Genomic DNA, 10777 nt, shown 5'->3' with positions numbered 1-10777 from the left:
TGTTTCTGACATAAACCAAATACAATATTTTTGCCTTAAACTGCAATAGTATAAAGCAAACAAAAACTTTAACCTTGGATTGTTTAAAAGTAAAATTATTGTGCAATATTAAATATACCCCTATTTAGAAAAATATACTTATTTTATTTAACTTTAAATTAAATAAATGACGTTGCACATAATTCGTCATAGTCTAATTTGATCAGGGTTTCCCTCCAAATTTGTGAATTTGCGAAACGTGACCAATCAACGGAAAAGATTGCATCAGCTCGGTGATGGTTGGGTGTGATATGTTTCATAACAATAACAAACCATTCACGTAAAGTTTAGTAGTATAAGTTAAGGTATTTAACACAGAAGTTATGATTTTTTTACTAAGCCGCATAGAAAAGTTATTTAGCGATTAAAATTCATTGATAACTGTAATACGAAAAAGCAAAATCATGCATTTTTACAACCAACAACCGACGGCTTATTAAAAGTTATATTTTTAGGCAAAAATAATGAAACTGTCGCTTTTATATTATGTTATTGCGTTAATATTGGTTAAAGTATAACTTAGTCTGGTAATGTTGAATGTTAATTACATTTTTTTAATTATTTAGTATAGATTTTGATTTTGGTTTATTTAAAATAATTTAAACACTTAAAATGGATTCCTCCTTGGATTCTAAGCAAATTCGTACCATGTTCTTTGATTTCTTTACAAAAAAATATGAGCATCTTTACATTCATTCATCAAGCACCATTCCTTTGGACGATCCTACTTTATTGTTTGCCAATGCTGGAATGAACCAATTTAAAAGCATTTTTCTTGGAAACATTGCACCTTCTAACCCTCTGTACAAAGTCAAAAGAGCGGTAAACTCCCAGAAATGTATTCGTGCCGGTGGTAAGCATAACGACTTGGACGATGTGGGTAAAGATACTTACCATCACACCTTCTTCGAGATGTTAGGTTGTTGGTCGTTTGGGGATTATTTTAAAAAGGAAGCGATTTTATGGTCGTGGGAGTTTCTTGTTGATGTACTTAAAGTTCCCAAGGAGAGAATGTATGCTACCTACTTTGAAGGTAACACTGCTTTAGGCCTGGAGCCTGATTACGTTGCAAGGGATGTTTGGTTGGGAATTTTGCCACCTGAGCGTGTTCTAACTGGAAATATGAGGGACAACTTCTGGGAGATGGGTGAAGTAGGACCCTGTGGACCTTGCACTGAGATCCACTTCGACAGAATCGGTGGAGGAAGGAATGCAGCACATTTGGTCAACGAGGATCATCCTGATGTTCTTGAGATTTGGAACCTTGTGTTTATGCAATTTAACCGCGAAAAAGACCGAAGTTTGAAACCCCTTGCTAAACAACATGTTGACACTGGTATGGGTCTTGAGCGAATAGTCTCTGTGGTCCAACAAAAAAGCTCAAATTATGACACAGATATGTTTGTGCCATTTTTTGACGCAATCCAAAAAGGAACAGGTTGTAGACCATATACTGGACATGTTGGAAGTGATGATGTTGATGGAATAGACATGGCTTACAGAGTTCTAGCCGATCATGCAAGAACTTTGACTATGGCAATTGCTGATGGAGGACGGCCTGATAGCACTGGAAGAGGATATGTCCTAAGAAGAATTTTGAGACGTGCAACTCGCTTTGCTCATGAAAAATTAAACGCAAAACCGGGTTTCTTTGCCTCGCTTGTTAATGTTGTTCTTTCGATTCTCTCGGATGCTTTTCCAGAGATTGCAAAAGATCCTCAAACGACAATTGATATTATAAATGAAGAAGAGGAGCAGTTTCTAAAGACTTTGAATCGAGGAAGACGAATTATGGATAGAAAGATCTCCAGCTTACCAGAAGGTGCTAAAATATTTCCTGGTGATACTGCATGGCTGTTATACGACACCTATGGATTTCCATTGGATCTCACACAAATTATGGCCGAGGAGAAGGGCCTCCAAGTTGATTTGACAGAGTTTGAAGTTGCTAAACAAACTGCTAAACTAAGATCACAAGCTGTTGGTGACGGAAAGGCTGATTGTATTTCCCTGGATGTTCACTCTATTACATATTTGCAAGATAACAAATTTATCCCAACTAACGATTTGTTAAAGTATAATTACTCTTATGATAAAGAATATAAATTTGCTTCTAACACATCTGTTGTTATTGCTCTTTTGGTAGACAAAAAGTTTGTAGGAAGTGTTGGCACTGGAGTGGAATGTGGAATTATTTTGGATCAAACTTCATTTTATGCTGAACAGGGTGGTCAAATTTATGATGTAGGATTTTTAACAACAGAGCAAACCGAGGTGACCGTGAAAAACTGTCAGGTTCAAGGTGGTTATGTGCTTCATATCGGTACAGTGGTTGGTGAGTTAAAAGTAGGAGATGTAGTCGAGAATTTAGTGGATTATGAGCGAAGAGTGAAAGTAATGATGAACCACACTGGTACTCATATTCTCAACTTCGCTCTACGCTGTGTTCTGGGAGATGCAGATCAAAGGGGATCTCTTGTTGCACCTGACAGATTGAGATTCGACTTCACCTGCAAGAAGGGGATGACAGCGGATCAACTAAAAAAGACTGAGGAAATAGCAAACGAACTTATTGGTCGCAAATGTGAAGTTTTCTCTCAAAAAACGCCATTGGCACAGGCAAAAACCATTCAAGGACTTCGTGCCATTTTTGACGAGACATACCCTGATCCAGTTCGTGTTATTTCAATTGGGGAAAATATTAATGAGATAATAAGTGACCCAACCTCGAAAGCTGCCACAAAAACCTCGGTCGAGTTTTGTGGTGGGACACATTTGTTAAACAGTGGACATGTTGATCAAATGGTAATAACCACAGAGGAAGCAATTGCAAAAGGGATTAGGAGAATTGTTGCTGTCACTGGTAAAGCTGCGTTTAATGCAATTCGATGTCGAAAATCGCTAGAAGATGAATTTCTTGCTCTTCAAACCATTGTTGAGAAAAGTGTGTCCGAAAAGAAAAATACTAGCTCATTGGGCAAGAAGTTAACCGACTTTCTAGATGTAGTTAACAATTCAACTATTTCTCAATGGAAGAAAGATAATCTTAGGACTGACATCGGGAATTTAAAAAAGAAAGTTGATGATATAGAACGCTCAGTTAAAGCTGATGCAACAAAGCAAGCATTGGAAGAAACAAAATTAAACATAGAAAATAATCCAAATATTCCGATTTGTGTTTCAGAAATCAATGTTCATGGAAATGCAAAATCACTTAATGAAATCCTAAAAATCTACAAAACCAAGTCACCTGAAACAGCGGTGATGTTATTTAGCATAAACCATGAATCTAAAAAGATCATCTGCCTTAGTCAAGTGTCAAAATCTCATATTGACAAGGGGTTATCCGCAGATGCATGGGTTAAACAAGTTTCAGGGGTGATTAATGGCAAAGGGGGTGGTAAACCCACCAATGCACAAGCCTCAGGTACAAATACAGAAGCACTGGGTGAGGCTATAAACATTGCTCAAGAATATGCCAAACAAAAGTTAAATTAATACCCTTTTTTCTTTTTTGTAAATTATTTAAGGTGGTGTGTAGTTCAAAATTCTAGTTGTCATTTATTTTCATTTGTTTGAACTAAAACTGTATTTTTAAGGCAGTTTAAAAATAAAGATTTTCAGTAAAATACCATTTTTAAAAAAGTCACGCCATAGTCTGTCCCTGTAGCTTATTAATATGTGGTGTTGGTGTAATGTTTAACTTTATCATCTAAAAACTAGGTAAAGTAGTAATAGTACATTTTGTATAATAGTCACGCCAAAAATTAAAAAGTCATATTTCTACAGTTGCTGCATGTTTTGTTGCTAAATTAATATAAGGAATTGTTTATAAAATAAAGAAATAAAAATAAAACCCAAAAAATTAAATGATTTAATTAAATTATTTACATGAAGGGGTAAAGAAGAAAAATGGAAGTGAAAAATATAAGAAAACATTTAATATCACAGCTAGGCTAATTAACGGAAATTAAACATAAAAAATTAAAAAGTTTATACATTCTAAGCTATTATCATTAAATGTCTAATTTGGCACTACATCTACATTAAAGATACTACTTAAAAAAACTTAAATATTTTTCTAAAATTCGTTAAAAAATTTCTACATGCTAAACACTTAAGACAAAAATGTAAATCCACCTGTTGCATAAAAAGTCTTGAAGAAACGGGAAATAAAAAAATTACACACCAATTTCTGTTAGAAAAAAAAAAATTATTTAACCTTACGAAGTATGTACAAAAGTAGAATTAAAATGTACAATATAGTTTATATTACAAAGTTTATCACAAACAAATAAAGATATTTTTTTAAATATCAATTTTCGCAATCCATAATTACCATTGCTTAGATGCATAATGTAGTGTGAAGCTATGTAGTTTGTCATTTATTTTATGCAATCTGGATAATATATTTATTATCAAAAAACATCATTCTTTAATATGTAATTTTAATTTAATTTATAAGATAATAAAAAATTTTTAAAACTAAATAAAAATTTAATATTATAGGTGTTAAAATTTTATCAGTTTAAAAAGCAAAGGTGATAATGACTTACATTAAATAATGACCAGCTTCTGCATCTACGAAAACAACCTCGTTGTATTTAATTCCTGATGCAACTAACTGTGATATTCCTGTGGCACAGAATCCAGTGTAAGAAAGTTCTATGTTCTTTGGAGACAACTTGGATAACTTTGATGCATGAATGCTTAACAACATAGTCATATTATAAGTGTATGAAAAAAATATTTTGTAAAAGTATGTATAATTTCTTACAATATTTTTGTTTTCTCGTTCATCTGAAATTGGCAGAATAAAATTGAATGTTTGCTAAGGCCTTTGCTGTTTAATTCTGTCTCTAATTCAACCAAACATTTATTCGAATTTTTGCCAATGCACATACCTTTAAAAAAAGTAATAGAATTTTAATTACTTGAAATGTTTTACTTAAAAAATACAAACTTACCTAAAGCTTTACGAAATATTTTATAATTTTGTTCTATTCTTACAAAGTGTCCAGGAAAAACAATTTCTGTAAAATTAAATTAAAAAATATTAATTGAATAGTTCAAATATATTTTGGTAAATGAAAAATTCTAAAATATAGTATTTTATACCTGAAGAAATTCCATTTAATTGTGAACTAAGACTACCAGTTGGAGGACTTTTTTCCAATTTATTATTTTCTTTTTTCTTTCTTGGTCTTCGCCTTCTCTTTTTATGATCACCTTTTGCAGAGTCGTCCTCATTTTCCTTATACCTATCATAAAGAATTTGAAAATATTTCTTTATTTACATTGTTATGAAAATATAGTTTACTGGTAAAAAATAATCTTTTCAAACTAAAATCATCCGTTCAACCTTATTTTTAAGATGAAAGTAAAAATAAGAAGTTGCAAAAAACTTAAATTTAATTTAAAATTTAATATAAACCACTTAAAATTGAAGATTTTTCATACTTCCACACTTTCTTTGCTCTATATCTTGCTTTTATCGATGGATCTTCCTTAGCATTTTCATCCAATATATATCTAACCTGATAAAGTAAAAAAATACAACTAATAATAAAAATTATAATAAAATAATAGAAGAGGCATACTTCATATTGGTAATTACAGGTTTACAGAAAGACAATAGGCTGCTAGTGTATAACTTAAAGTGACATGTTGTCTTAAACTTGTACACTCAATTAAAAACAGGTTTTATTATTATGACTTTTATATACATAAAGTTACCTTATCTCCAGGTTTAACAATTAGGTCTAGTTTGAAACTACTGTTGAAGTTTTCACATTGGTACGACAACTTATTGAAATAAACATTATCATCAAATTTCTTAAACCCATTAACTTTTATAAAACCAAAAAGTGGTTTCACATTTTCTTGTACTATTCCAACACCTGTAAATTCACACAAAAATTAAAAATGTGGCAAATATTTAAATCCGTTTAAGTAGTTGAGTTATTAAAAACTTAAAAAATATTTTATAATTTTGTTTAATTTAATTTTATTTGCCTTGAGATGGAATTTTGTCCAACTTTTTAGGTTTTTGTGTTGTCAAGATATTTTTTTTCGTTGGTGTTACTTTAGGGGTGTGATTTCTTGTTACTACAGACCATCTACGGAAGATTTTTTTTTAATTTTAATTGTTTTTCAATATTGCTTTAAATTTTAAATTGTTGATGTTTTAAAAATTTCTTACTTTTCACCCGAAAGAAATGGGTTTTTCCCGATCGAGTTAAGAGAATTAGTAGGAGAGGTTCCTAATGAAGGAAAATCTGATGAAGAATCACTAAAATAATAACAAAATATTAGTTTATGTAATTAGCAGGTTACATTTATGGCTTTATTTATATTAAATTATTTAGCAATAGTAAATTTCAAGATAAAAATACATTGTAATTGTTAAAAAGGTTAAAGTGATGAATATAGTTTTTTAGAACCCCATTGATAAAATTGAATTTTTTAGAATTTTTACCTATCGCAATCATATTCAAATGGATCAATTTGTGATATTGCAATTCCTGGTTTAAGATTGCCAGAATAGTGCTCATCATCATCACCTAAGTAGAAATTCCCTTTTGCCTGCTCAGCTCGTGAAACACTTATTGCCCTCCACTTTGCCTTATAACAACTATCTGCGCGCATTGCTTGCACGAAAACCCTATAAAGAGTTATTTGTATGTAATTGGTTTGAACTTTTATGCTTTTGTTTCTTCAACTTTTAGTTACAATGCACTAAATGTGTGGCTTATTTTGGATAATATCATATAAGCATACTCCTAATTCTACCTTTCCCCATGATAAAACTCTGATCTTATACTATCTTCATCATCAATAAAATCACACGACTGTGCTGTAAAAAATACATTTTGTGATCCGTCATTTTCCATCCCCTCTCTTAGTATAAAACCATAGTAGGAATGTAGCAAGGTCGCATCTATAATACCTTGAAAAAATAAATATTGTCAGACTTAAAAATTCTTGTTAAGTATAAATTTAATATAAATTTGCATATAAATTTGCTTACCATATATCTGAAGGACGTTTGGATCAGAAACTTTGGGTATAACAACATTTGTATTTTGATTTCTATGTTCTGTTTTAATAAAATTAAAATATATTTTATGTAAATTTATTTAAAGTTAATACACAAAAAAGTAATACTAGCAACTAATGAGAAAATTATTACGAAATTTATATTTTAAATAATTAAATTTTACCTGCACGAGTGTGATAATCAAACTGGAATGGTATTGCAATTTGATTCTCCAATCGTGTTGTATATTTACATTTCTTACCTTTATGCACCGTATCTATATGCACCTGTGAGGTACAAAATAACAATAATTATTTCTTGAAATTAATAATAAGCTCTATTAATTTTTATATAGAAATGGTAATAGTTCAAACAAAAAGAATAAGGGTTAAACATTTTTACTGAAACCTCAATAAAATTAACTTAGAAGTTGTAATTTTAAACCAAAAAGTTCCAAAAGTTTTTTAATTCCTTAGTTTTCCCAAAGGTTTTTAATTCCCTAGTTTTCCCACTAGAAAGTATGTGTGTACAAATAACTTTAGTATACCTTCAAATCTAACTCGTTTTTAAACACTGTGGAACTATCACGAAAGCATTCCATTTCTTTACATGCGTGATGTTGGACGAAGTGGTGATCCCACCATAAGGCATGCTCATCACTAATGGTGTAGCAAAATTCAATTTTAATACATTGTAAACATATCATATTATAAGAAATAGTTACACAATACACCAAAATACATTAGCACTATACATTATTAAGACCATTAGTGAGTTATGCCTAATATTAATAAATTGTTAGTTACTAGTTAGGGTGTTAGTTTAAAAATTCTAATATTTACATAATTTACAATATGTAGTTAAATGTTGCAACCATTGTGCAATTGTATATTTAAATAGTTCATGCATTATGTTGTAACTATTTATTTGTTTACCGATAGTACAAACACTTTCCAGTATCACAAAGGTGACAGTAAGAGTGGTGTCTGGTCACATGACTTAGAAGTTCATCTTTGTCCAAATATCTCTGATTGCAAAACCTTGAACAACACAAAAGATTAAATTAATGCATATATTAAGTGTACCACAGCTATGTAATTTCATTTCTATTTCAAACCATTCTTTAAGTTTTTTTGAAGATATTGGTGGCAATGTTTTGACACAACTAAAATTATTAGACAAATAACTTAAAAACCTGTTTTTTGATGCAAAAAATAGTAAAAGTTATTTTTTTAGATCTAACAAGTTTTTTAAAAAATGAATTATGTACTCGCAAAGTGGATGGCCATTAAATGAGTGGTTGTCTTTATCTCCTTCTTTTTCATGTTTTTGTAGTTCCGAAGTTGAATAACTTTTTCTCTCACTTGTTAATATCTAAAAACAATTTTCAATTATTTAAGTAAAATAAAAAATGTTTTTGTTATGTTTGAAAACTGGCTCAAAATAAAAGAATAACAGAAAAGGTCCCAAAGTAAGCCCAGTTAAAAAAATACCCACTAGTTACCCTAAACATTTTTTTTTGTTTATTTTTTAAAGAAAGCTGATATGTAAACCCACCTTACAGTGCAATAAACAAATGGAACAAAAATATTCTCCATGTTTTTCTTTAAGGTGTTTTGCAAGATCATCAATATCAGTAAATTTAGCTAAACAGTTTTTCTGCTGGCAGTTATGCTCTAATAGCTTTCTAAAAAACAACAATTTTTGTAAAATTTACAACAACACATGATAATAAATTTTCTCTTTAAAAACTGTGATGAGTCAAGAAAAAAAAAGTTTTTCTATGCTACCTATGTTTATTTTTCATTTCTTCATTGCGAAAATATATTCCATACTTCATTTCTTTTATATGTTTTGATAAATCAACCTCATGTTTTGGTATCAGTTTATCAGTAAAAACAACCTTTAAGTGGAACATAAAATTATAACCAAAATAGTTTAAAAAAAATTTTCTAAATGATTGTCATAAAGCAATTCAAGATATAAAAAAAATTAATCATGTTATAAAAAATAATAAAATTTATTAGACAGCTAAACTTTAATAACACAAAATAATACCTGTTCTAGCACCTCCCTGCACACAGGACAATGCTTATCATCACATAGTACTCTTAACTTTGTAGAGCACCTAAAACAATATTATTTTTAATTTAATAAAAAATGGTTGTCATATAAAACATAAGGGGTGTCATATAAAACATAAATTTATTTTTATTTTGGTAATATTTGTATATACTGGGATATTAGTCAACCAAATAGTAGTTTCCCTTTTGAGTTTATTGCTCATTGATATAAAACAATAAAATGATAATAAAAGATTATTAACCGAAGTTTTTTTGTAAATAAGGAACTGTGTCATAAAACTATGACGCATTGGTATTAATGTACATCTTTAAATTTACCTGTATAGAATTTAATGTACTTACTTTAAATGGAAATTACCTCAACTGTCAATGTGTCAATACTTTATTTTATTTATAGAAACCACACAAAGCAAATAACTGACTAATTAATCACAAGACCAAATGGTATAATTATGTATAATACGTAATTCCATTTTAAACCTACTTGTAACATATAGGATGGAAACAATTTCCAATCGCATAAACCTTCATAACATCGGAACATACCAGACAAGTACCATTCACCTTCAACTCTTGTTCTATATAAGTTATAAATACAAAGAATGTTAAACATAAAATAAATAATTTTTTTATAGTATGCATTTTACTCCACTTGGCCAATTAACTTGCTTGTTGTATTAAGATTTATTAATTATTAGCATCAATTAAATGTAAATTAGTTATTAAGTAATAGTTTTTTTTAGACCAATAAATTTTATAGCCTATATATTTTGCCAAAAATGTCCCATTATTTATAGTTCAAATATTTTGAACTCCCCAAATTGAAACATACTTATTCGTTCCACTGCATTTTCCGATGGTCGATTAGAATTAACTTCTAATTTTGCCAAATCTGGACATTCGAAAGATAATTGAGATTTCTGCTCTGGTTCGGTAGATAAATGACCGGGCATAAAATCATTTTGAATCAGGAAAACATTTTCATCCAAAATCATAAATGTATCAGGATTATTTACCAAGAATTGCTGGAATCCTGTTTTCTAGAAGAAACATTTTAGATTTAAAGAACATTAAAAATTCAGTAAAAACATCCCCAAAATTTTGTAGTTTTTCGTGTTTACATATATTACAAATATATTTTCATTTAAAGCATTTAATTATTATCAATTTAAATAATTTTTAACCATTTAAATATATAACTTTTATAAAAAAAGCTTAATTTTTTAATAGTCTAAAAATTTAAGATACAACCTTAATATGTTTCCTTTGCTTTTTGGTTATCTTATTAAGATGTCCTTGAAGGGAAGAAATTGGCATTGATTTATCAGATTGGTGCAAAAGAGCTTCACTTAAAAGGTTAATTATGGTAGCATCCATTGTAGTTAAGACTTTTTAGTAACAATACCAATAAAATTTAATTAAACTTTTATAAGATCTAAAAATAAATATAATGTTTATACAAAATGTTAACCTTACTGAAATGGTATAATTTAGAAACTTTTTATTCTAATAAAGTATAAATTAAGCACGTAGGTTCCCCAAACTGCAAGTGACAAAAGAAATTTGTCATTCTCATTTGTTTACCTACTGAAGAAATTAATATGTCAATGGGGAT

The 10777-nt window shown here is 29.5% G+C and overlaps 2 protein-coding genes across 3 annotated transcripts; one reads left to right on the top strand and one right to left on the bottom strand.

Moving 5' to 3' along the window:
• The first annotated feature begins 613 nt into the window (after positions 1-613).
• Positions 614-3916, top strand: LOC145745651 (alanine--tRNA ligase, cytoplasmic-like). Its single transcript, XM_082563790.1, has one exon. The coding sequence runs from the start codon at positions 652-654 to the stop codon at positions 3535-3537; it is 2886 nt and encodes a 961-aa protein (XP_082419916.1). The 5' UTR covers positions 614-651; the 3' UTR covers positions 3538-3916.
• Positions 3689-10593, bottom strand: LOC145745661 (uncharacterized). 2 transcript variants are annotated; one of them, XM_082563808.1, is made up of 23 exons: positions 10414-10593; positions 9995-10202; positions 9647-9740; positions 9137-9206; positions 8869-8981; positions 8636-8765; positions 8349-8452; positions 8014-8118; positions 7626-7737; positions 7263-7365; positions 7070-7138; positions 6832-6988; positions 6518-6703; positions 6242-6331; positions 6055-6158; positions 5776-5939; positions 5500-5576; positions 5158-5300; positions 5007-5072; positions 4817-4943; positions 4596-4748; positions 4379-4438; positions 3689-4234 (listed from the first exon to the last, which is right to left on the bottom strand). In XM_082563808.1, coding segments are annotated over exons 1-23 (2562 nt in total). In that variant the 5' UTR covers positions 10540-10593; the 3' UTR covers positions 3689-4233. The 2 variants fall into 2 exon arrangements, with proteins under 2 accessions (XP_082419934.1, XP_082419926.1); XM_082563800.1 differs by having other exon boundaries at positions 3689-4438.
• Positions 10594-10777: the final 184 nt, after the last annotated feature.

The sequence above is a fragment of the Corella eumyota genome, chromosome 1 (assembly GCF_963082875.1).
Source record: "Corella eumyota chromosome 1, kaCorEumy4.1, whole genome shotgun sequence".
Classification (NCBI taxonomy): domain Eukaryota; kingdom Metazoa; phylum Chordata; class Ascidiacea; order Phlebobranchia; family Corellidae; genus Corella; species Corella eumyota.
The sequence above is the reverse complement of the archived record's forward strand: the minus strand, read 5'-3'. Positions and strand labels throughout refer to the sequence as shown.

Bases quoted from the DNA above. Each gene is read 5' to 3' on its own strand.
- LOC145745651 (XM_082563790.1), top strand. From the start codon at position 652: ATGGATTCCTCCTTGGATTCTAAGCAAATTCGTACCATGTTCTTTGAT.
- LOC145745661 (XM_082563800.1), bottom strand. From the start codon at position 10,539: ATGGATGCTACCATAATTAACCTTTTAAGTGAAGCTCTTTTGCACCAA. The intron at 10,203-10,413 runs GTTGTATCTTAA...TGTTTCTTCTAG, and splicing joins AGCAAAGGAAACATATTAAG to AAAACAGGATTCCAGCAATT. The intron at 8,453-8,635 runs GTGGGTTTACAT...AATTGTTTTTAG, and splicing joins TTTGTTTATTGCACTGTAAG to ATATTAACAAGTGAGAGAAA.